Source organism: Aulonocara sp. 'chitande type north' Nkhata Bay, linkage group LG11, assembly GCF_057382095.1.
Source record: "Aulonocara sp. 'chitande type north' Nkhata Bay isolate Kocher_YH1m ecotype deep benthic linkage group LG11, A_spYH_male_GT1.1, whole genome shotgun sequence".
NCBI lineage: Eukaryota > Metazoa > Chordata > Actinopteri > Cichliformes > Cichlidae > Aulonocara > Aulonocara sp. 'chitande type north' Nkhata Bay.
The window spans coordinates 12,545,803-12,572,430 of NC_141354.1; the positions used below are offsets into that span (position 1 = coordinate 12,545,803).

At 41.6% G+C, this 26,628-nt stretch overlaps 1 protein-coding gene and 1 long non-coding RNA gene across 5 annotated transcripts in view; one reads left to right on the forward strand and one right to left on the reverse strand.

Moving 5' to 3' along the window:
• Positions 1-460: 460 nt before the first annotated feature.
• On the reverse strand, positions 461-18,711 carry sall3a (spalt-like transcription factor 3a). 3 transcript variants are annotated; one of them, XM_086310620.1, is made up of 5 exons: positions 18,249-18,711; positions 14,715-14,908; positions 3,090-6,245; positions 2,441-2,778; positions 461-2,111 (listed from the first exon to the last, which is right to left on the reverse strand). In XM_086310620.1, the coding sequence occupies exons 2-5, from the start codon at positions 14,794-14,796 to the stop codon at positions 1,680-1,682; spliced, it is 4,008 nt and encodes a 1,335-aa protein (XP_086166746.1). In that variant the 5' UTR covers positions 14,797-14,908; positions 18,249-18,711; the 3' UTR covers positions 461-1,679. The 3 variants fall into 3 exon arrangements, with proteins under 3 accessions (XP_086166746.1, XP_086166745.1, XP_086166744.1); XM_086310619.1 differs by lacking the exon at positions 18,249-18,711 and adding an exon at positions 15,240-17,017; XM_086310618.1 differs by lacking the exon at positions 18,249-18,711 and having other exon boundaries at positions 14,715-17,017.
• LOC147318593 (uncharacterized) overlaps positions 14,745-26,628 on the forward strand; it is a 65,628-nt gene continuing 53,744 nt past the window's right edge. The window contains exons 1-2 of one of the 2 annotated variants that reach the window (XR_015131471.1): positions 14,745-16,443; positions 18,386-18,460. This is a non-coding gene — a long non-coding RNA (uncharacterized LOC147318593). Of the gene's footprint in view, positions 16,444-18,194; positions 18,281-18,385; positions 18,461-26,628 lie in introns of those variants that run through there. The other variant, XR_015131470.1, reaches the window with a different exon arrangement.

The following is a 26,628-nucleotide window of genomic DNA, read 5'->3' on the forward strand; positions in this document are numbered from 1 at the left end:
TCATTGCTAAGTAAAAACATAAACAAAATATTAATGAATGAATTTTTTTCTTGAAGAGCCTCTTTGAAGAAAACGCTTCCCAGACCATTATAAAGCATCTGGAAATGATTCCTTGTTTCCACCCATTTTTTATGACCCAAAAGAGGAAACATATCTTTGCTGAAAATCATTTTAGGCTCATCCAAAAAGCACCAGTTTGTTTTGGCAGATAAGATAATAAGCAATTTCTTACTAACATATCTGCTATATGTGTGGTGGAATTTCAAAAGCAAAGTTGTTGTTTTTGCAGATGTTTAAATAGCAATGGATTTAAAAGCTGTTTTCCACACTCACATGGTGGCTCACACTGCAAGACCAAATTTCAATGGTAATAATTAGGATGACTAAAAAAAAAAAAAAAAAACAAAGAGAAGGAGAAAGCGTATTAAAAATAAGGAGACCACTGCAACACACACACCTGTTTTCGTTTTATTTTATTTAAGAAGGTTGATTGAGTGATGAGTTTGTACTCTGACGAGTAGCACAGATGCAATGACAGAGAACTGACTCTGCCAATTGTAGGAGTGGTATGCTGAAAACAATGAAAACAGCACGTGATAGATAGCTCAGTCAAAAGGTTAACGGTAACTCACAGACAAAACGTCTTGTTTTTAAAAAGTGCATTCACAAACATGACAAATACTCTCAACTCATGATGTCTATTTTTTTAAGTGATACAAAATATGCATACCTGTTTCAGATTTGTCTTTATTTCTATACATAGATATTTATTCAAAAGGGTCACTTTTTTTTCTTTTTTACAAAGGTTAAAAGCAGGGTTGTGGTCATAGCAGCTTCGGATATCTCTAGCTTCTTCACTGTGTAATGAGATAATCATAGTCTCAACCGATATCCAAATAAAACCTACTGTTTTTCTCTGTTGTTCAACTCAAATGACATATTGTCTTCATTGAAAGAGATTTTCATGAGTGAAGCCTGCAGTTTAGAAAAAAAGATCAATAAAATGCTTGGGCCATTAAATATATTTTTGTATACCCGCTTTTTTTTTGTCAATATCATAAATACTAAAGACACACGACAATAATATAAGACAATGCTGGGAGACTAAATGTAAAGATTAAAATAGTTCAAACATTATTTTTTTCAAGTTTTCTAGATCATGAAAAAAAAAATCAGGCGAACACAGAACGTTATACTTCAGTCTTTTCTTCAGTCTATCCATGGCCCTTTATATTTAAAATAGCAACCATAAACGAGGTTGGCAGACATTGTTCAGACTGACTTTGAGCTAAAACTCTGTCCTTTTTGTGTTTTAGTCCTGTCCAGATAAGATGCTTGCTAATCATAACTGAGGCAGGATCCTGGTTTTCAAAGGAATTCATAAAAGCAGTCAAACGTACTGATAAAAACCAATAAGTACCATGCAAATCTTGCAAGACGACATATTCTCAAACAAGAGACAAAGTATTCTTCGTATAGGCGAAATATCAAGTGAGCAGGGAATGGGTGAAAGGCAAAAACCTCTAATCAATACTAAATACTATGTTTCCAAAAACAAACAAAAAATATTTAATCTGTACATAATATAGTACGCATGAGTTCAGACTGGATCAGCAGTTTCTTTCCTCATAAACAGCCTTGTAGTCTTTGCCTACCTGGAATTATACAGAAAAGTCTCTTTAATTGATCCCAATTTCTTTGTTCTCCTCCATAAATCTGGAGAAGGGACGGTTAGCTGTGACATCCAGACCAGTCTTTTCCATACCCGTCATGGGAGGGCTGCTGCCTGTGTGAACGCGGTCCATCCCTCCAGGCATTGCTCCCAATGAAGTGATTCCTGCGCCACCAAGGCTGACGGGCAGCTGGGGGATGCCTCCATTCTGGATCACAGAGATTTCATTGTTCTTCATGGCCAGGCCATTGGTGATGGCGGCTGCGTACTGGTTCCAAAAGCCCGGGTCAACGTTCATGGCCCGAGCAGCAAGATCTTTCTGAAACATCTCGCTGAACTTCATGGCGTCCCCACCCAGCAGGGCCATGGGATTCTCCACAGACAGTCGTCGACCCCTTCGGGCTGGGGCATTGTTCCACATGTGCGTTCCCATGTGAACCTAAAATTATCGACAAAATGACAAACAAATGAAAAAAATAATGACTCTGTAATTGTAAATGGAAAATACTGGAAATAGAAATTGTGTGGGATGTGCTGGAAAGGAAAACTAAATGTAAAAACATATAAGGCCACATTTTTGGAAGGCTCTCTGTTTTGTGCTTCTTTTTTCTTTTTTTTAATTGATACATAATTTTAAGCAAATAAAATGTATTAATGTAGTACTTTTCAAGAGCAAAAAACTGTTTGTTGGCAAAATCTGTAAATATTACAGAGCTTTGAACCTATGTAAAACTCAACTGATGCAATGTACTTTAAGCTGGGTCATACCTTGAGATTGCCCTTTGTGGTGAAAGCCCTTCCACAAATAGAGCAGGCGAAAGGTTTCTCCCCAGTGTGTGTACGCTCATGGATTTGCAGAGCACTGGCTGAGGAAAAATTTTTCCCACACGACTGGCAGTTGTGCTGCTTAGGAGTGCGTCGTGGAGGCGGGGGAGCCAACATGGGGTTGATGCTAGGGCTCATGGTGGTTGGGGGCGCTGCAGCTGGAACCTGAATGCCCACGGGCAGGTGAGGGTTGTCGCTCAGAGACATTGACTTCCCATGGCCGTTCATTTCCATTTTAATCATGTTTGATGCAGTGCTGGCCAAATTGGGAGTGCTCAGCCCTGAACAAACAAAAGTAAAAAAACAGAACAATTCGATTTATATTCTATTAGTAAAACACCAAAAGCTTTTGAACAGTCAGAATTTGACTTGAAAATCTAAAAAGTACCTGCTGAAATCTTATAGTTATTTGGTCAAGGTCCTTATTATTCATAAACAACTCTTTTCTATTTTTTCATTCTCTTACTGTCAACAATTTTTCATCTTTAAATTATTATGCTATTGAGATGTTGTTATTAATTCATTATTATGAACTCCCAAATGTGCCCAGATAATGAATTCACTTTAGATTTGTGTTTTTGCACATACACACCTCGATCTCTGTTTAGAAACAGCACGTTGAAGTGGCTCTCCTCTTTGATAAAGTGCCTGCCTGGCTGAGTGGCAGTCAGGTCAAGGGCCCCAGTGCCTTCAGTTGCAGGAAGCGGAGATGGCGTCTCGGATTTTTCCGACTTTACTGTTGCCAGGCCAGCTGTATTGTTGTCTTGGACCTCCTCTGCTGTCATGGCACTGCTGATGTTATTATTGTTGAGTGCAGCAGGGGATTTGGATCGCTGGCTCTCAGAATGACTGTGGGCTGGGGACAAATGCTGGATAGAGCCAGAGGACTCAGACAAAGCGGGGCTCCCCAAGCTTTGACCCTCAGCATCCCCAACTGCAGACAGAGAATCAGTGGTAAAGCAGTCAGTCTCCCCTCCAAAGCTACTGCCATTCTGCAAAGGCTTCAGACCAAATGTACGAGTCATGTTGACGGTAGAGTCAATCATCTTCATCTGGTTCTCCATTGCAGCAATGCTGGAGATTACAGAAGTTGGTGGAGAGCTCCCAGGTGAAAAAGGTTTGGATGAGTCCATATCTCCCTCTTTTAAATCAGCTTCATCATCTATGGCCTGCTCCATTTCATCCAGAAGGTCATCATCATAATTGCTCATGGCATCTAAGCTCTTCTCATCAAAGGAGGGGTCAGTATCCATTTCTTGCAGGCTTTCGGGGATGGGTGTGTTGGGAATTTGCCCGCCCATGTGCATACGGATGTGCTGCTGTAGTACAACTGCATTGGTGAATTTCTTTTGACATATAGGACAAGAGTGCTGAACCCGAAGTGGAGGTTTGGACCTGTGGACACCAAAGTGTGTTTTCAGATTTCCCTTGGTTGTAAATGCCCGCCCACATATCTTACATTTAAAAGGCCTTTCACCAGTGTGGATGCGATAGTGCATCTTCAGAGCACTCTGGCAACTCAGAACACGGTGACAGATAACACACTGGTTGGGGTCAGTCATCTTCTTGTCAATATTCTCAACAAGCTGCTGCAACTTGGATGTCTCTGATGTTTGCATAGAGTCTAAGAGGCCTCCAAAGGGAAACTTGGCCTTAAAATGGTCTGAGAGCATGGGAAGGACAGGATGGGAGACAGAATTAGAGGCCGAGTTGGGGCTACTGATGGGTTCAGAGACCTGTCCACTGCTGGACGATGATGTGGAGGTGACAGTAGTGGAAAGAAGCACTTGAGTTATGGTCGTTGTGCTAGTCGTGTTCTCTCCCGGTCTAGTAGAGCAGCTTGCGGGCAAAAGAATGCCTTCGGGTTTCAGTAAAGGAGGTGCCTCACACCCTAGGCTTGGTTTTGGGGATGGTGAAGTAGTGGTCATGCATGAGTCAGTGATGATATTTGGGGACAAAGATGCACAGTCACTTGAGGGTGGGGATGGCCTCTGAGGAGACCTGTTGAGCGGAGTGAGGCTTGGAGACTCACCAAATCCTCCCATCATACTCGGTAATGTTGGAGGCAGCTGGAGTCCGACAGAGGTGGGAACTGTGGGAAGAACTGGCTTACTGTCTAGCCATGTGGTAACAGGTTTTTCTGGGGGCAATGACATGCCATATGGGATGCCTGAGCTTGTGGGAACATTGTCCAGGTACTCTGGCACAGGGTAGGGGTTCATCTGTATATGTGGGTATTTCTCTTTGTGCCTCTGGAAGTGGACTTTCAGATTCCCCTTGGTGGAGAAGCGGTTGCCACATATGTTGCATTTGAAGGGCCTTTCTCCAGTGTGGGAACGCAGGTGGATCTGTAGGGCACTGTCACTGCCAAACACCTTGGCACAGAACCGACACTTATGCTTGAAGAAGGGGTCCTCAGAGCTGGGCTTAGTGTCAAATACAGACACATTTGGGGGCTTCCCCTTGCGGTGCTTCATTAGAGCAGAGAGAGGATCGAGTGCATTGGCTGTGGCTGCTATACTGGCCAGTGGATTAGGGAAGATAACACTGCTCGAAGAGCTGTGAGGTATCAGCGGTAGACTGGAAGAAGAGCTCAGGAGGGTGCTGTGAGTGAGGGAAGGAGGGGTGCTAGAGTTCCTGGAAAGAGTTGAGCTGCTGCTAATGCCACTGCCTCCTGTTATACTACTACTAGTGCTAATGCTGTTGTTTGTGACAGAGGATGAGCAGGGGGGAAGTAGAGATGACAATCCAGTACCACTTGGTGGAGGAAAAGCTGAGTTAGTTGAGGATGTGATCGGAGCTGAAGAGTTAGATTGCTGACTGCTGCTTTGTGGTGTTTGAGAGAGAGGCCCTTCTATTGTTGAGGTCAGAGGTGAAGGTCCTTGACCATGGAGAGTGGCCGGCAGTCTAACAGGCAGCTGATGGACTGGGGGAGTGATAAAATTATGTAGCTGAAGCTGACTTGCAACAGGAGGGACACAGGAGGAGACGGGCCCCTGGCTTCCAGTAGCGTTGCTGTGATGGTGGTTAAGAGCAGGCTGTGGGGCAGACTGTCTGTTCATGAGAGCCACTTGACTGCGAATTTGTTCTATTAGCTGCAGCTGATGAATTTGCTGCTGTTGGAGGGCCATCAGCTGGTCCAAGATCATGGGAATAGCCATGGTGGAAACCCCACTGCCCGCTGCTGCCCTTACACTCTGTGAAAACTGGGCAACTGCAACACGGGTGCCATGAAGAGTCTCTAAGGTAACATTGGTGCTTGGCATGGCGTAACTGGTAACAGCAGAGGGAACGACATCATTGAGCTGAGGTAGGGAGCCATCTGGCTCAGGGGATGTCACATCTCTTTCTTCAGGATCCACATTTTTTTCGGGAGAAAGCTCCAGCTCCATCTGCTCGTCCTCCTTTTCCAGGACACTGACCCCATTTAAGGTTGCTGTCTCTGGGATGTCATCCCCCTCACCAGCAGGGCTGTGGCTCCCCTCCCTGGGGTCCTCACTGTCAGCCTGCTCACTAGGGCAGCTGGGTACAGGGGAGGGCTCTGTAGGGTACTCCTGTGAGGGGTTAGGTGTGTCCTCATTGTCATTCACTATAAGCACCAGGGGGTTCTTAGTGCAGCTCTTTAAATGTTCACAGAAGTCTGACCATTTGAAGAACTCAGCACAACACTTCTCACATACATGGGTCTCCTCACTGCCACTGCGGCTCTCATTCCCGCTGTCGGCATCATCCAGCACATCACCTCGGGCTACAAAAAGCAATGGGAGGGGGGTCAGAGGAGTGAAAAGGGACAAAAAGAAACCAAAGGGAGGAGGGCGGGAAGAAAGAAGAATTAATGAATAAATAATCAATAAAGAATCCACACATATTTTCCAGTGCAGTGCTGCAAAGATTTAACCTTTGATTTTTTTTCTCTCTTTTAACATAACCAAAATCAATATTCTTTTTTTTCCACTCTGAACAAATTGCCCTAGTTCACCAATTCTCAAGACCCAGATTTGTGCATTCACACACTCTCCATAGGGCCAGGTAATAATTTTCTTTGTGCAATCCATCAAATTATGAGGGCCTATCAGTTGTGGATACTGCCACTTAATGAAATTCCATAGAACATATTGATTTCCAATATTTCATACAATTCACAGCTGCCTCATCTGTTGGGTACAAATCAGGACCTTTGATGGCCCTATTAGGATTCCCCTCTGCTATCAAGCTCAGTCATTTCCACTTGAATTTCAAATGCCTGGCTTTCCATTTAGCATCGCAAAGGTAATGCTAGAGCCCTGAATCTAAGCAAATAACTATACTGAACTTTTGCCACATTGTCACAAAAATGCATTATCATATGTAAGTAATGATATCTGTTGACTTTCAACTTTTTTTTGTACACTATCTACAAATAGAAAAAACCCATAAATCTTGACCTTTTAAAATGTGCGCTTTAAATCACTATAATTTTAAAGTTTTCACAATTTCATTCTTTTTCAAAATGTTCCAAATAGAAAACATTCCCTTTAAGTTAGGCAACACTCAGTGTGTTACTCCTCTCTCTCCACTGGCCATGCTCTCTGACATAAGACTCAACAAATTACATGCTAGTGCCATGGCAGCAAAGTCACTGATTAGTTACACATGTTTAATCACAGTTGTAGGAAGCCACTTCCTCTTTGACATGCAACCATCAAGAGTCAAACAGACCCGTGCGAGCTCCGAGCGTGGACCAAATTCACACCTGATATAAACCATGTAAAAATGGCCTCCTCTTATTAAACCCCCCCCCCCCCTTAGTTATAGCGTGCGGGTCTCTCTGTCGGGGATGTCTGCATAAATAAAAATGTCTGAGTAGGAAGCACACTCAGTCACCACAAGACATCTAGCACGTACTTTATTTCGTAGTCGTCTCCTGTTCAGTTTACATTTGACGACCAGCGAATACCTGGTAAACTATTTATCCACAAATTAAACCACTGTGTATACACATTTAAAATATTAAGACAATTTCATGGGCAATTGCTGGAAATAGAAAAAGATTTACTTCATGCAAAGGCTGCTATAAAACAAGGTTATGTTCTTCAGTGATCCTATATTGTTTAAAAGTAGTTAATAACTAAGAAAAAAGTTAAATTCGGGTTAATTATTACTGTATGTGTATGACAAAAAAATCCCAAAGCATAAAAGTTGCATGTCTGAATTTAGCTGCTTTCACTTGTGTATATTTTCCTTTTTCCTCTAAGCAGCTCACCCAGTGGGCTAAACCAGCTTGTTCACTAAATTTTAAAAAAAGAAATCAGAATCAGAAAATTCCTTGGAACATATAGTGCACATTTCCTTATCATTAAAAGACCCGTTATGCTTTTCAAGTGAGCAATCGAGATTCATACATTGCTTGTGCTAACTTCAAAGGTTAAAGTGGAGTAAACCATAGCAAAGCAGAAATGAAGCATTTTTGCCAATTACAGTGACTCATTAGGAAAGAAATTCATCACTCCTCCTGTAATTTGTGGCCAAAGGGGCCATGCGCCATCGTGGTCTGGTGTCTGTGACTTAATTAATTATCAGCAGAACAGTTTTGGACAGACTCCGTGCTCTCATCCTCATTGGGGTTAGAGCTGACAAAGTAAGATATTATTTTACTAAATCGTGGGTGCTGCCAGTTAAAAAGAAAATCAATTAAGGAATTAAAGGAAAAGAAAATGTAAAATTCTTATGGTTTTATCCCAAGACATACATTGTACATTGAGACCTCGGTATTAAAAAAAAATCCATTGAAAAACAAATTAGTCATTTAAGCTCAAATACAAAACAGAAATTGACAAGTGAAAAGGAGCAAGTGACTGGAAACGTCAGCGACACGTGACGGCAGGCTAAAAAGCTCCTTAGCCCAGCAGCGGACAGCAGAACTCATTTCCATAATTGAGGGTTGAAAGGTCAACACAAATGAGTAGGCATTGTGTTGAGCTGATTAGTTATTAGAATGGTATTACTGTCAATCTCTTTTATTCATTCATACAATTACAAGTGGGGGTCTTTGTATGCCTCTGACCTCTCGCTCTCGCGCACACACACACACACACACACACACACACACACACACACACACACACACTGACACGTTTCCTAAGACGGACAAAGAGAATTCACAGATTATGTGCATATGTACGAGGACAAACACCTAAAAAATTACGACACGTAGACCTGCAAAAGCATGCTTTTTTGCCGTTAGTAGAGTGTACCAGTCACCTCTACACATACACAGGCCTCTGCTCCTAAATTGACTTATTTTCAAAAAAACAAAAACAAAAAGGAAAGAAAAGACTCTTATAAATTACATTTTGTCCATTAAAAAAAATCCTTCCTGTCTGATAACTTTAGTAACTTTAGAGCGCTAATTATTATTATAAAATCAAAAAAATCTTATGTCCGATGCTTTTTTTAAAATTCAAATCTGAACGCTGTGTAGTTGTATAAAATACACTGCCTCTTTAAAAATGTGCACGCCGCTAAAAAACAAGGAAAACACACGAAATTGCCGTTTTCAGGTTTACTTTGACTAATGCTAGTTAGTCAGCATTAATCATAGAAACACAAATTACAGCTGCGTGCATTGCAGATTATTGTCATACTTCCCGAGGAAAAAACAAACAAACAAACAAACAAACGAGCATTAGGAAAGCTCATAATCTTAAAACAACTGTGTTGCTTTAACCTGTACAGTGCTTTTGTGCTGTGGAGCTAAGAGGCGACATTTTGTGGTTGCTTTGGGTTTGCAATGCAACACAGTGGAAAGGGATGCATGCATACGTGTGTGTGTTTCTATATGATTTTATATGTGTTTGTGTTGGGGAAGGGGCTAATATTGATTTTCCTATAGTATGAAAAAGAAGGGGACGGAAAAAAAATCCCATCCATTTTTCATTGCTTTAAGAGTCTTCATTTACGAATATTAAGTTGAAGGTAGTCAATAGGGGGATTGTAGACATTGAATCTGTGTGTCCGCTATCTTGCTCAGCAATCTCTGGCATGCCAACTGAAACTGCTAATCTGACATATTATATCAGATGAGGTATTCATGCTTACCACAGATTCTGTGAAAGTCACAGAGCCGGGCATTGAGAGAAGCACCGAAGCCTTGGCCAATTACAAATTTTCCCATTCTTAACAATTTCCAGATTCACATAATGAAAACAAACAGCAATGACAGTGGGAGCATTTACCCTACGTCGAGGTATTTCAATCTCAGTAAGTGCAGGGTATTGTAATTTAAATGCGCAATTAAAAAGTCTTCATCATACCCCGAGAACTTACATGTCATTTACACCAACAGCAGTCTGTGAGAGCAGTATATCGTGACCAGCCTCTGTGATTGCGCTCTTCCTAAAAAAAGGCCCCTCCTTCTGCCCCCTTAAAATGCATTCTTCTCAAGAATGTGAGGATAGCTTAGGACCCTTAAAGAGAGATGCATCCCTGTTGGTCCTGCTCAAGCTGGAAGTTGAGGGGGGAAAAAAAGAAAAAAAAGAGGCCTGCTGCGTCCAACAATGTTGGAATTTGTGGCCTGATTAAATTTTTCCATTACACTTTTTGACACACTTCCGCAACTCTAATCGTGAGTACAAAAAAATAAATAAATAAATAAAAAATAAAGACGTTTCAAGTTATTTTAAGTTGTTTGACGAGACATTTTAACTGAGACACAGCGTGCACTCTGCTTCGTTCTAACTGGGACATAATCTGCACCGGAAGAAGACAAATGTCACTTAAATTCTGAACATTTGTAGTTAGTTCATTTTTGTTTAAAAGAATGACTCTTTAGCATACTGGTTAAGCGTCCTAGCAAAGTTAAGATTAACTGCATGTTTGCATGATTTAAAAAATAATAATAATCAAGATTCAATAAAAAAAGGAAATCTAAATAATTATGCTGTCCTGCTGTACCCATGAAGCATATCCACGAATGACCCAGTGCATCCTCGGACTTGCAGAGGCTCAGTCGTCCTCAGCACAGCGCTGTGAGTGTGTGTCATCGGCCTGGTCAGCCCTACTGCAGAGTGGTACAGTCATATCTGTCCCAACAGAGAGGCCTTTGTCATGGCCTGCAGATGTGGAGCAGCCAAAACATTAACGATTTGTTTGTGTAAGCATTTGCAATACAGTATTCAATGACGACACTCTGTCCAGATGACACTCGCCAAGATTCCTCTCTGCCTCCGGATTTACAAAAAGAGTCCGAGACGAGGCGCTCTCGTTCTCTAACGTCAAAGGAGATTTTTTATTAATCTTTGCTTGGGGTTTGTTTAAATCAAATTGAACTCAAAGCTATATGTTTCCTGTTTTACACAGAAGGCAGAGCTGCACATCTTCGCTCACACGTTGCTCCTCCGCGTCCCCACTTTCTGGACAAACTGGTGTTTAAAATCATCTGAATAAGCCAAAACCAAACCATCGAAACCAAACCATTTAAAGGAGAAATTTACCCCTTCTGCTGACTACATGTTAGCTTTTTACCTAAATCCTCCAAATCTGCTGTCTTGTCTAACATTAAATAGTTCTTCCCTTCCCTGTCTAGTCCTTCCTCTCAATCAGGATCTCACTTGTTCGTGTGCTGAGTGGTAATTAAGACACAGCCATATTTGAGTGCCTTCTTGAAGACATCTTTGGCACAACTATGTGGGTGGTCCACAGGCCTGCACCCAATGGTGAGAGTGGATTAAAACAAAAGGCAAACAAAGCCCCGCTGCAGGGGAAGTGGTAACAACCATGTTGTCACTACCAGCAGGGATTTTCTCACTTTATTACATTTTTTTGGATTCATAACCATACACGCCCGTGCCTCTGCTGCTATGACGAAAAGAAAGGAAAAGGGCTCAGCCCAGAATGAACTCTGAGAAGATTTTGACTTCAAACAATTGCGACTGTGACCTGAGCCTTGTTGTTACCTGTTCCTCAAGTGTCTCATGTTTTTCCAGAGTAATAATTTTAGAAAAAGAAATCTGCCTTTCTTGCTTGAACGATGCTGTGCATGTCCACTGACAACTGAGGAAATTTACCTTTGAAAATTCTTCTAAATCTTCGTGTGACAGCGCAGAGTTTGGCCACCATTGCTCCCCTGCACATTCACACCTTGAACGACACTGGATGCCGAGAAAGCGGTGGCGTGGTGAAAAGCCTGCTGCTGCTGCTGCTAACGCTTTCTAGGACACGAGGAAACTGCGCTGCCAAGGTCAACGGCACACATGTTCTAATTGTACAAGGAGCTTGACATCTAGCGGCAGGATCTGGCTGCCCGGGGCTACACAAAGGTTAAGACAGCAAGCTTTATAAAAGCACTTCCAAGCAGACCACCCCCTCCTCTTCCCTTTCCCCATCCTAGCACACACACACACACAAACACACACTCACGCACACACACAAAAACCCTCCCATGCCCCCAGGAGGAAAGTGTCCGGAAAGCCTGAGGGGACATGATATGCCAGACAAGGGCTTGTTGGCACTTGATTTTAGTTTTTCATGTTTTCATGGATGCGGCACATTAAAGAGTACTCAGTAAGCTGCAGAGGGACAGCAGTCATAAATGCCACATACAAAGGAGACAAAATAATATTGGGAATATTTAGGGAAAATGAAGGTGTAAGCTGAAGCTTTGCAGGCACAGGGTTCGATTTGGCTGATTCTTTCCTTGTTTTCTTATTTGTAAGAAATGGTGAAGATCCCTGAGCACAATTTGAACACCACATTCTTCTTGACGTTCTCTTCAGCACTAAACTGAGCAAAAATGGATTTTAAGTCTCAGTCGAGCAGCGGCTGACGACTGGAACTTTTGAATCCCATCGACGTTAATACGCGGTGGTTATGTCAAGGCCAACAATCGATAGTGTTCGTCGCAAGCTGCACCACACAGCAACAGAGAGCGGAGAATCCGATCATGCTGCAACGACACACTGACAGGGTGACATTCGTAGCTCATCATGTAAGGTAGTGTTGGTTGAGGCATGGTATTATTAGGTTTATTTAAGTATGTATGGGCTCACTGTGCTCTGCCAAAGGCTTGAGATTGTTTCACTGCTACGTCTTTCCTGAAAACAAGCGAGCCAGTATAGTTGCTTCAGCAAGGAAAGAACATTCCACGGACACTTCCAGTCTCGAGCACAATGGCACTGACAGCATACAGTATGTTACCGATAACGCTGTCTGAGTCTGTGTGTATTTTAATTATGCCAGGAGGTGTGTGTTAATCTGTGGAATAAAATTCAGAATAAGTGTGTAGAGATTTTTTTCTTTTTAAATTCCTCTCTTCTTTTTTCCCTCTCTCTGTGGATCTGACTGTTTTCTGTTTTATAAATTGCAATCAACATTTCAAATCAAATATTTGTAACCTAAACTCGAAATCATCCAAACGTGAGATTTGACAGGAGCAAAAACAAGTTTGATTTTCAATCCACAATCCTACAGGAGTGCAACCTGATGGATGATTATCTCTGTACAGAATCTGAGCAGGGTCATCTGAAACACCGAATCAGGAAAAGTGTCTGTGTTTGTCAATTAGTCAGAAATTATATTTAAAAAAAAGGAGAGATCCAAAGAGTAAACTGAACAAAAGAGTCGGGAATCATCAGTGTGATCCCCCACCCACCCACCCCTCACACCAGCATTTCCCCATGCAAAGAGAGCTTCTCCCCAGAGATTACATCACACATTTCTATTCTAAAGAAACCCTGGAAAATGTGTGTGTGCGTGTTCGCGTGTAAGTGTGTGTGTGCATGTGTGGGTGTCTGCGTCTGGGTGTGAGTGTTGACCAACATGGGCCAAGATAGAAAGGTATAAATAATAGCAGTGATTTGTTGAGAGCTCTGAGCTTCACTGATACCCAAAACACACACAAACATAAACACGCACACACACAGCTTTCTAAGTTTAAATAAGAGAAATGAAATTGACAAATTGTGATTTTTTTTTAAGTTTTCAAGTAAATTACAGTATTGTTGTTAAGATATGCTGCAGTAAATTGACATATTTTGTCTTATCCTCATATTTCCAATACATAAAATGATTTTTTTAAATGTTAGATTTGCCACAATTTCAATAATAATCTGCCAAATAATGTGGGACTTGTGCTCTGTACGTTTTTTTGTTTTATAGAAATCCAGTCATATTATTCCTGCAGCACTTCATCTGCCTTCGGACCTGACTTTAGCCCTATAATGATAGTGTTGCTGCGCAAAAGCGCAGTATAAAGGACAAATAATCCTTTTTTCCCCCCACATGGCGAAGACGAGCTTTGTCAACCGATCTTGTCGATACTGTGCGCAAAAAGGAACAAATCAAGTGTGCTAAATTTATGTGGGGTGGGGAGGTGGGGGTAAACAAAAAGCATTTCCATAACAAAACAAGTCTTCGACCTGCAACAGATTCCGCAGGCGCTCAGGGACAAGAGACACACATGCAAAAAAAAAAAAAAAACTAAACAAAAAAAAAAAAAAACAAGATAAAAAAAAAAAAATAGAAACGTATAAATTAAACGGCTTTTTAAATGAAGTATTTTTTTTAAAAAAAACTATTACGACCCATTGCTTTCACATCTGCGGAATAAATAATTCTAAACCTCTGGGAGAAAAAAAAGCCAAATAATTTTCCAACTTCTTTCGTGTGTTTGTTACAGTTGTGCTTGCATTTCGGCGCGTGCGCGTGCACGTCCGAAACCAACTGCAAAAGTGTTGAAATACACTATTTTGCAGTGTACAGAGCTCCGAGATTTTTGTTTTTTAGACAGGCCTTTAAAATGGGCCTCCGGCACCTAATGTAGACGCTGTAACCAAAATGTAAACTCTTAACTATTATTCAAATTAACCTGCCTGACAAAAGACGATCATATGATGCAGGTTTAACAGTTTTTTGGGGGAGGGAGGGAGGGGGGACAAAACAGACACAAAACTTCTAAATCGTCAGACTTCTTCTTCGACTAAGGTGACACTTTTGACTTAATATTCGCATCGTTTTTTGATTTATTGCAAATGATTCCGCCTATGCCTATGAAATAAATCCAGTATCCCCACTACAAAAAAACAAAATAATAATAATAATGATGATAATAATCCAAATGAATGTGTTAAAACGTTTGTCAAACAAAGTAAAGAAACAAACGTAAATTGAAGAGCAGAGCTGCGAGGGAAAGCTCTGAAAGCAGATCAGGCTAAAGGAACTTCAGCTGATCAAATCCACTCACCGTGCTCGGAAATCACCCCGGCTAGTGCGGGATCCTCGTCCGACTTGAGGTGCTGCGGTTTGGCTTGCTTGCGTCGGGACATGCTGCTGGCTTTAGTGGTGGCGATGCTGCTGCGTTTGCGCTCCGAGATGTGTCTGCGTTTTGCAGATACATCAGCGAAGAGCGAATCAACACACAAAAAGTTCGCAAACAGTCTGGTGGCGGAGAGAGAGAGGAGGAGAGAAAAAATATAAATCTGAAATTAGCCGGTGTTGCTGCTGCCGCTGCTGTTGCTGTGCGTTGGATTGCGCATGTCGGTATAATAATTATGATAGTGAATAATGCCTCGCGATTAATGGCAGTGTGTGAAGGTGGGGAGGATTGGCTGGAGGCCAATGGACGCGCATTGGATATGGTAATGAGGGACGGACTAAGCAATTAGCCGCTTCACTCTCAGACTTTATCCGTCTCTTTTGTCTTTACTATCCAACCTCCACCTCCCCAACAACACAAAACAACACAACACACCAAAATCTCTTGTTATACCCAGTTCACATGGGGTCTCCAACGAGGGGAACGCCGGGCTCCTTTGCCCCCTACTCCTTTGAGTAAGCGCACTGACTCACAAGTGCTAAGGATTCACCAGCGCTTTCTTCTTTTTTCTTTCTTTTCTTTGACGAAGTGTCTCTCCCTGGCCTCAACGATCCATCGTTTACCGCAAAACTTCAGAAAACGTTTTCTCGTTAAGTCTGTCCCGAGATACTGGCTCAGTTCTCGCAGCGCCTCTCTCTCTAACTTCTTTTATTTATTTATTTTTCTTGTTCTGTGCGTGTGGCGAGGTGAACACGCAACTCCTTGAATCGGACTCAAAGGAAGCGACGTCTAAAGTCGAGATGTGTCAGATTTCTGTCGGTGGACATCTTCCCAGTGAAGCAGCCGCTGTTTGAGTTGCTACACGGGCACCGGCAGCAAGGAGAAGTGGACGGGACGAGTTAAGTTCTTTGCAATAGAGCGATAAACTGCCACCAGCTTTTGCTTTTCTAAAGGCGCAGCTCCGCTCTCCAAACTTTGACGCGCGTCTTCCGAGAGAGCGGCGCCAAGATTAGCAACAGTGCTCCTCTCAGTAACAACAAGAACGTCTGTGTGATCAAACACTCGTGTGTCCGACAAAGAGAAGTCGCTTCGGTGCGTGTCTGACCGCGACGAAGTTCCTCCCGTGTACCTCCTCTCGCCGTGTATGCGCCCTCTTCTCGGTGCGCTCTCCAAAAGCGTCTTTTCTGGATATTTGCTGATCAAAAAAGCCCTAAGCACCACTTGATTTCCGAAAAAATCCAAACCAAAACAAACAAACAAAAAGAAAAAAAAACTAAAGCTTTACTCGATGTCTTTCCTTCGCTCGGCTCTCGGGCTCATATCGAAACCAACTTTGAAGTTATCTTCTGGCAGCCCTCTAGCAGCGTCGGTCGGTCTGTCGCTGTTGGGCATGGCTCTGTGTGTGGGGGACTGCGCTGTGTGTGAGAGTCAACCCCCAAGCAGGGGTTCAGCCCATTGCTTTCAGCCACCACTAGGATGTACCACCACGTTACTGTTCAATGGATCGTCCTCAGACTTCTGTGTGAACACCCAGATTTGACCTCCCATCATATAATATCTCACCCGTCACCGCCCGTATCCGCCAGAAGGCTGGGTCATCATATTAATGCGGCAGAGTATTTTTATTTCGTGACATCGGCGATTTTCTGATTACACGGTAGGCTTTCAATCACAACACCCCGGCTTTATTCTAATTTTGATTCTGGAATGTGGACATTTTACGCACGGTGGCGGTTTTTGAACATGTGGGCTGCTTTTTGATTTATGTACCGACACTAATATTGGGGAATTATTGCAAAACAACACAATAATAATAATAATAATATGAATAAGTAAAGTGTGTCAGAGTACACAACATACAGCATATAATTAAAACCTCTTTCCCTCAACACACAGTTAAAATAAATACAGAAATTAATTATAATTTTGCACTAAAATGTACGCATGCACGGTGGGGAGAAAGGAACCAAATAAGCTCGTGCTTGAGTGCCATGCGAACACTGCGTTTTATTTATTTAACAGAAGTAACGGTTTCATGTTTATTTCCGTATTGCTAACTTAAGGAAAATGCATTTTCATATTGCATCGTTAAAAGTGGATGTGGAAAATGGGCACATCATAATCGCGCTTGTTTCCGACTTCAGGCGCACAAATGCTGCCAATTCCTGACTAAATTAGAAACCTTTTTACTGTAATGATAGATCTTCAGCTTTTTTCAGTTCATGGGTGAGCTCAGTTAGAGCTTCCCCGCTCTCCCCCCTCCCTCGCCCTCCCTCTTGTCTGTTTGACTTGTCTATTCCCCCGCGTCCACCTCATATGAGAGACAAATCTGTTGACAACAAGGTCGTCCTGTGAGCAAACTTTCGGTGCCCCCCCCCCCCTTTTCTTCTTCCTCTCCATCTCTTTCCATCATCCCCTTTGAAGTTATGTCCAAAAGGCTGTTATTATCTGGTATTAATAGATGCAGCCCCAGGAAGACAAAATCAGCTATTGATAATTGCAAGGAGTATACGGCAGCTACTGTATCGATCGGCGTGTCCTCCACTCCCCTGGTACTGAGAGATAAGGAGACACACTCTTTAGAGCAATATAATTTCTTTTGACCTATCTGCTTGCTACAGACTTATGATGAATAGCCAGAGTGGCTGAAGTCCTTTATCACCAAAGTTACCCCCTTGATATAATATTGATTCTTTATAACTAGCTCGCCACACAAAAATCAAACTGTCCACTTGGCCATCATCATCATCAATATCATCACAAAGGCGGAGGAATGAAGATCCCCCGCGCGTCTAAAGGCGAGCCGTTACAATCTCCTCTGTAGGCCTAATCTTTATTTTGCTGATGATGAAAGGAGAGGGGAAACGAGGCAAGGTGCCATTTAAGACGCGGTGCCATTTAATCCGGTATAGACTACACATACACACACGGCACACACTTATAGAGAGAGAGGGAAAGAGAGGGGGTGTCCAGACCGGGCTGCCGAACAGCTTTGGAATTCACGTCGCTTGAAAAGTTTGATTTCCACTAAGCTTTACGTAACCCTAAGAGCCCCTGTGATTTTATATAGTTTGATCTGACTTCAAAAATAAATAAATTACCAAGTCAAATATTACTGTTCTCCAATTTACTGCGTTGGACGAGCAAATAAATACATAAATACTTTTTTTTTTTTAAAAAGCACTTTTTTGTTTCATGGCACTGCGGATGCCGGATGCGCCTCAGAGGTATCCTTTAACCTTAGAGGCTGCTTCGCTGCAGAGCTGGAGCCCCACCGAGGCTATTACAACGGGGGCCACTCTCTCTATTCTCCGAGAGAGGAGTGAGAGTGCTGCTGGTGCTGCTGGTGGAAGAGGAGGAGGAGGAGGAGGGGGGGGGGGGGGGGGGGGGGGCATGGTGGCGGAGGAGGGTGGGAGAGGAGGGAGAGCAGAAACGTGTAATCACCCAAACAACCGTTTTTACCCGTTTCACCCCCTCTGGATCTGTGTCGCAAGGTGAGAAAAGGGCTGCTTGGGCTTCCACGCTGGCCCTCGCTGCATCACAAAGTGCACAGGCAGACTTCGGTAACAACTCCTCTCCTCTATTCTTACACCCCGCAGTCCGCTGTGAGCCTGTCTGCCTTTCACTGCGGATATCGTGGAGGGAGGCCGGAGCGTGAAGAAGACACCAGAGAGGTAAAAAAAAAAAAAAAAAAAAAAAAAGAAGACTCCCAGAGTTTGAATTTACTGCTTCGCTTTGGCCGCTGTGCATCACTGTATAATAATAGCTTTACAGTTATCCGTTACATATCTTTAAATAGAAGGATCTAAGAAATTGAATTTTTATATGTGTGGCTCAGGTTGTAAAGCATGTGATTAGACCGCTAAAGTGGCGCAGTATGAAAAAAAAAAATGCGTGCGTTGCGTCGGTGTCCAATCAGACGTCTTTGCGCCGCCGCAACTGGTGCCAAGACGCATTTACACACACCGCAGGCTACTGTAGCAGCCTATAGCAGCCTATGGCATAATCCCAGGGCTTCATCTGCACCAATCAGAGATGAGATGGAACTTTTTCTGCCACTGAATGAGCCCAATTACAGCGTCTCTGAAGGCAAACCCAAACAATATTTATGTTGTTTCATTGTCTGCGTACGCTTTTGAAGCAATCTATACTTACATTCTGTCTGTTGCTAAACTTGTACTTTATTCCTTGTAATTAGTCCACGAATAATTTACAATTTAGCAATGATTTTTTTCCCAGTCTTAGAGCTAATAAATACAATTATTACGTTTTGGCAAATGCATTATTAATAGTAGAATTTAGCGTATTTGAAGTATAATAATACTACACATATACAGAATCATTATGATGATTGTAATTATTGGAGCATGGTCACTATAGAGGTTTTAATAATCTTGTGTCCTAGAGCTAATTTCTGCATATATACTTGTAAATGTATAAAGTAAACACATTGTTATCCCCCACCAGCCTTTATCCTTATACTACTGTATGTCTTAATACTTCGAAATTTGCATTTAAAATTTAATTATTTTAAAATGAAAAAAATAGGAGCACAAGTTGTGTTCTAAAGTTTATTGCGGCATGCAGAACTGTTTGTATGTTCTTTTTTAATTAAGTTTTGTTGAGGGGGGGTTCAGAGAAAGTCACTTCATGTGCAGCTTTAGCAGACACTGCATAGTTTTTGCTATGTGCTACACATCTTTTAGTTGGATATCTAAACGCACACATACTTGCACACGATTTGATACATAATTGTGGACATCATGCATAAGTAATGGCTGTTGTAGCTGGGACTCTAACTAAGTGGTAACTGTCTGTGATCCTGCTCTGAAAATTGAGTGTTGTGCTCTCACACTGATCGCACAATCAGAGATCAGGCGGCACATGAGTCTGCTTGATAGAACCCAACCATATATTTCCAGTTATCATCAGGACCTGCTCATCGTGCTTCATTTGAGCCAAGCTGAGATAAAATGTGACAGGCAGCTTGTACCTGAGATGAGTAAAATTTGATTTGACTGGTCCCATCAGGTTTAATTGAAATGAATTGAATCAGCCCATTTCTTCTGCTACTGTAATTAAATTAGTAGCTGGGCCGCAATTGGACGTCGAGTTGGCACTTGAGAGGAGATGACAAAATGCTCATTGCTGCCGCCAAAGGACTATGTGTCAAATTTGATGTGAAAATGCTGTTTGACACACTGGCATAAGCTGTCGCTTTGCTCGAAGTGTGTACAAACAAACACGCTGGGATTATCTCCTGGACTGAGCCACTTCCTCATGTGAATGAAAAAGTGTGGAGATATGCATGCAAGTCATCAGAACAAATTAAGTGTGAAAGCACATTTGCTGCATATAGAGTGCAGCAACATTTCTGTTATTGCTTTATAGCCCCCAAAACACCTAAATGAATGCCAAAAACACTGACGCTGGCTTGCCACTGCAGCTCTTACAAGGTCTGAAATAAAAAGGAGTCACAGACTCAGAGTCTGTAACCTATGGATCTTTTGAAAATTCAAAATTAAGAATTAACATGAGAAAAAGTTGAATAAAATTCTGCAGCATGCAGAAATAATAACACTGTCGACGTGTGATAAAACTGCAGTGCTCGTAGATTGGTTTATATTGGTGTAAGCTTCCTCGATAAAGATACACGTGAGAACATTATTGCACTTTGATGTTTGAATTGGAGGCCTTGTGTCAAATATCTCCTGTATCAACCAGGCCCACCACTCAGGAAGGGAAGAGGTTTTACTGCTCCAAGGCCTTGGTCATCTGTGGCTCTAATGCCATTTCCAAGAACGATGAGAAGAAAAGGGCTAAAGCCGCACTGATGACACTTAATCTCATTGGAATTCCTTGTCAGGTTTGACCTTGGAAAGATATTAGCCACTCGACAAGTGACTGTGGGCGAGGGGAGGGGCTGTGTGTCTGTCTGCAGTTACTGTGCAATTGTAAGTTTCTATTTAAGTATACAAATATGCTTCCCTGTGCTTTATCGCATATCATAGTGGCAAAATGATTTTCACTGAACTTGAAAGCCATTTCAGGTTTACAAGTGCAGCGTGAGCTTTTCTACCGAGTGTGTCTGCGCAGCGGTGTAGCAGTCGTGATGCGACTGTGGGGTTGTCTAGAAAGAGATTATCCATATGCATGTGAGCAGCCAGAAACCAGACCATTGGGCTGCAGGGATCTGTGGTCCAGTGATGTGTGTGCCACATTGTCTGTTCAATACAGGCATCTAAATTTTTAAACAGCATCAGTTACTTCATACTGCCATTGTTTTGGCACCATTTGCCTTGCTTAATCCTGTCACATATCTGTGCTATCTTACAGTGCAGAGGTATGTGTCTGTGAGTGTGTGTGTGTCGGTGTGGGACGCTGAGAGATTTTGTGTCATTATGAGTAGTTTGCGATTAGAAGTTTGTGTGTGTGTGTGTCAATATCTTTACAAATTTGTGGAGAGAGATAAAACTTAAACGCACTCATTTTTACACTGTGCCTCTGATTTTCGACATTCTCACAAGTGTGTTTCTGTATTTTACTCCCAAAGTGACTGCCTTCATTCAGTCCACAGTGTTGCATCAGTTTGTTTCAGCTGTTCCCACTACAAAAATGCATACAAGGTGACATTGCTTGCAAACAGCCTGCAAGCATTAAAAGCAGCATTTAGAATCAAAACGATATCCATCCAAGTAAAGCTGAAGAGATCCCGTGTTGCCACTTTTTGCAAAAAAAACCAACAATTCCTGACTTTTTCCTTTTAAGTACTGGTATCTAAATAGATGCGCATTTGTGCACGAATGTGTTTCACAGACTGTTTTCAACTTAAGAAGTAGAATAAATTGGAAGTAAATATGACGCAGCGTTTGTCTCAGTGATATCAGACTTCAACACCCGCACGTCCCAGAGACATAAAAAAAAAGCAAAGTGCTGTTAGAACATTACTGCTGTAAAGGAGTTGCATCTTGTGGGGAAGATTCCTCAGTTTACCATTCTGGATGCACCGTTATGTCAACAAACCCTCAGTCTTTCTCTTTCTGTCTCCAGGGAGAAATATTTGCACAGGGAACCCTTCTCTGTATAGTTTCTATAGTATTCACTTATTTGTCCCCAACGCTGACTTATTTATGGCAACCCGCTAATGAGCTATACGGTCTTTTGTAGTGACAGACAGCATGTGTAAACATTTAGATGTTTTTTTCTCCCTCTTCAAGTACAAGGCGAGATCCACCAAATTAAAAGGCACAAAGTGAAATGAAATCGCGCAGCAACCTAACACCTGATCAAATACAAGGTTACCCATGCAGTGTTTTGTGTTTTGCCGTGTTAATGCCCTATGTTGCTATCAGTCTGGCGTGTGTTTTGGAGGACTGCCAGCCAGAGGAGGAAGAGCACCTATTTTGTGGAGAGGTAATTGCTACACAGTAGCCTCTGATTGCCAGGAACTTTCACTGGGAACGGCCCCGGCTCCCTTTTCACTCGCACCGACAGCCTGATTACAAATCATCTTATTGATTTGATGAGTGCAAGATGTTTGCTAATAACTGTTCTCATACCATCTGTTAATCTTTGTTGTGATTAAAGAGGTAATCCCAATACCCATTATTCCCAATGACAAGAGCGGGGGGATCGTTCTCTTACACAAGCTTTAGTCTCTCGCAGGCCAGGCTGGGCTGAAAGGGAAGCTCGGGAGAGGGGGATGGGGGTGCAGTACCTAGGATATCAGCGATCTCCGAATGCAACTGAGAAGTCTGCGCCACCTTCCACATAACAAACGCGATACGAAAATAAAAGGGGGGGAGAATTACATCCTTGCTAAAAATCCATTACCTCGTGTAATCACGCAAAATGATTTTTCTTAAATATGATAATAAATCACAGGCTGGATCAATAGCCTGCGGACCAACTGCTATGCCCTGATAACGTATCAATCAATATTTAGTATTTAGTATTTAGATTTTAATTAATACCTTGGCGGGGCTCGGAGCCCGTTAGCACACGAAAGAAATATAATCTGTGATAAAAATAGACCAGAATAAATACATTTTTAAAAGCAAATGAGCTCCTGTTAGCATTTGCACAGTAGCCCCTCGTATCTGTCATTGATCAGTCAGTTTCTCGGTTGTGATTAAGGACCCTTCAAAATCAAGCTTTGTGTGTGTGGAGGTGTGCGTGTGTGCATGCATTGCATAGAGGAGGGATGGACGTGTGCGTGGGTTCACGTGGAAACATTTTCATCGATCATTCTCGGTAAGGCTGAGCTTCTGAAGCACCTGATCCAAACTGTTCATACACAGAAGATCAAGTGTGAAGGATGTGTTGTATTTCAAGTGAAAACATAAGCAAAAATATGAATATGAATATGCTACCAGAAGATTTCTGGTTTATCAGTAGTCTGAGATATATTATATATTGACAAATCATGTTTCTGTATGCTATGTTTACATTGTTTGGATTTGCTAACATGCATATCTCAAAGAGTTTGGTATTGCTTGATGATTCAAAAATATATATATTTGTTTGCTTTCTCCTCTTTTAAAAAAAAATCACAAAAAATGACTAGCAGACAGAGAAGTAGGTATACAGCTAATTGGTTAAGGCCAAATACTTGCGTTTAAAAAAAAGTTATCGTTGTTGGAAAAGACTCCAAAGATAATTGCAATTTCATTGGGAGCCTGAGCTGTTAAAACGTGTCTGTGTGGGAACGAAGTCTGCAAAGTTCCTCAAAAACTTCTGCTAGAAAAACAGCGGTTAGTATGTGTAACTCACAATCTATTAGTATGTGTGAAGTTCCCGTTAGAGTTCACGAGTGTTGTTGTGGGGTGCAGTGATGAACAAACTTTCGTTTGTGATGGCTATGGGTTTGCTTACCCATACCCTGGCTCTGTCCATTCCCAAACTGTGATCTTTTCCTGAACTCTACAAAGGAATTTTGTTGCATAAAGCTAACACAACAGCCAATGATTAGGAAAGAAGTTAACAATAAGAAAGAAACACTGATTTAAAACAAAGCAGCGCTAAGAGAGACAGAAAAAAACTCACATTTCCCACAGAACATGAGACACAAACTAATTTATTCTACTTCCACTCATCCGGCCTCCTTGTGTGGCCTTTGGCACTCTTTAGGGAGATCTTTGTTTCTCTTTTAGCAGAGTTTGCACTGGATGTTTAGTGTCGCCATGCTAGTGAATCACAGCACCTAAAGACACTTTGGTGTGTACAGCACTGACACACCAGCAGCTTCAGCAGAATGGCAGAATTTAAATAGGAATAAGAACAGGTGGAAATACCATGCAGACTATTTGTTTTCCCAGCACTAAAACTAGTAATCCTAATCTTAATACTCCTGCATGCTTACAGATATCCTGCATGCAGTAGCTTTAAACAATTTAAGTGATGCTTCCTTGAATTACTCTGGAGCATACAGTAAGGAAGTGCAATTAATCAAACGATGTCCTGTTCTTACAGAAACACTTAAGCAAATAGTTTCAAACTGATGCATTTAAGTCATTGCTTCTTGAATTTACACGCAGGGGCCCTTTTATAATCTTTCCTTAAGGTTTTAAGTGTTGAACACAGGACTGCCAACCGCTTTTCAATTGGATTGAGTCCTGTGGCATTTGTAATTGGAATCCTTTTGCTTTATAAAGAGATTAAAATAGTTAAATATAGAAGCAGAAGGGCAGAGTTTGACCATCAGGATGTGCATGGCTAACACAAGATTAATAAGACATAGTTAAACAGGATTCAGCGCTAATCCTCCTTCGAACTAGTGCATCTGACTTGACTGGTTTGACTTGTAATCTGATGACACGTGTCTTTCCTTACTATGTATTTTCTTAGTTAAAAATGCACGAATTATGATTCATGTATCAGGTATGTATTTACAACTAACTAACTATATGATGTCAAGTTGAGTTTATCAACACGACATTTTGTCTTATTCTGTTTGAAGATCAGCATTTAGTTGTACCTTACAGAGCATATGAAGAGGAGACTGAAGGGCTCTACAGATTTTTGGCTGGAGGCTGTGGTAGTTCTAAGGTTCCTGGAAAGTCAGTCGGTGAGCTAACAGGACATGTGCATGTTGCTCTGGGCTACGGCTGGATTTAAGTGTCTCACGGCTGTCTGATGTCTAACCCAGGTTAACAGGATATTAGGCCACAGCAAGTGGCTGGTCTCTCATTTAAGCTGATCCCTGACACACACGTCCAGTGTCACTTTGGCACATACTGTAGGACACGCGCATAAGTCAAGGTCACACCTTTGCCTGAATCTTTTTCATGTTTTAATATCTATTCAATGATCATTCCTTATCAAAGTGATGAACCCTCAGACACAGACAAGTTCCTCTGACGTGATAAGTCTGATTCAATATTTTCCCACATCCACAGCCATCAAACTGCAGTTATCACTGTTGAGCTTGAATATCAGATTAGCTCCGTGTTAAAGCTCACACACCATGAGACTGGACTGCATGGGCCAATCCCCATTAATCCCGTCTTACTGTTAGGTGGACAAGGTGCCAAGGAGGCCCTGTGTGGGCTGGCAGTGGGTGTATGTTAGCAGAGTGAGTCAGCTGCTGCCGGAATTACTGTAATTGAATTAGTGTATGTGTGGTAGTACACAGCAGTTAAAGTGATATCATGTAAAAACAATGTAAAATTCACAAGTTACACACTGTGTATCATCAAACTATATATTTAACACTTTCTCAGCATCACCAGCATGAGGATTTACACGGACCAATCATTAGTAATACTGTGAGAGTTTGTTGACTCATTATGACGACTGTAAGGATATAGTTTCCCTTCTTTACATGCAGCCTGATTAAAGATGAGGTTATTAATGTTTACTTAAAAATAAATGAAGAAGTATTAGTATAAATACTTTTACCCTTATACATAAAAAATCGTAGGTTTACCATAAACTCTGCATAGTGATATTATTTTTTTTTTCTTTTTGAATTTTAAGCTGGCTGTGACTTTACAGTTTACTGAAGGGTCACTGCTATCATCAGCCCCATTTTCAACCATTTAAACAAATAAATATATGCTTAATCACCCAGTAAAGTAAGTTAGAGTCTAGTCCTAAAAAATAAGATTTAGCTGTTCACGAACTTCATATCCGTGTTGTTGCAGACCAAAGAAAAATATACTGAATTTATACAAAGTGGAAAATAAAATGTGTCGTAACTTTTTGTTTGTGTGGAAACCTGTATATCATTAGGATGTATTTGTGCGAATGTAAATACACAGATTCACTGCTACACAAATGAAAGTTTAGAGTCCTGGTCTGCAGGATTTGTCTTGATCAGGTGCCTCTGGCATCACATTTCGGCACTGGATATGCTTATGGGTTTGCTTTTTCAGCATGCAGGATTAATGTTGGGAAAAAAAAATATTTCAACTCAAACCCAAAAGGAAAAGCGACTCCCAGAGTAGCTTTGTTTAAGTCTTGTGTATGGGAATCTAGGATAGCATTAGCGCACGTTAGCAGATGCCTTCAGCTGATGGGAAAAAAAATTGTTTAAGGAGAGTTTTGCTTGAGCTTAGTACTTTTGCAAAGACATCATGGCAATAGAAAATATATACAGAAAATTGCGAGAACAGTATTTTGCTTCTGATTGTTGAGTCGGTGTTTTGTTCGAGAATAGCTCACAAGCCTAAGCAGAAAGGTCCTAGTTTAATTCAAACTCATTTCTCTCTTCCCCATTTGCTTTTTTTTTTTTTTTTTTACATATTTATTAGAAAACAAGAATAAAAAATTATGTTTCATTGATTCACATGTGGAATTTCTGAAAAAAAAAAAAGGTCTACAGCTGAAAACTAAATTAAGA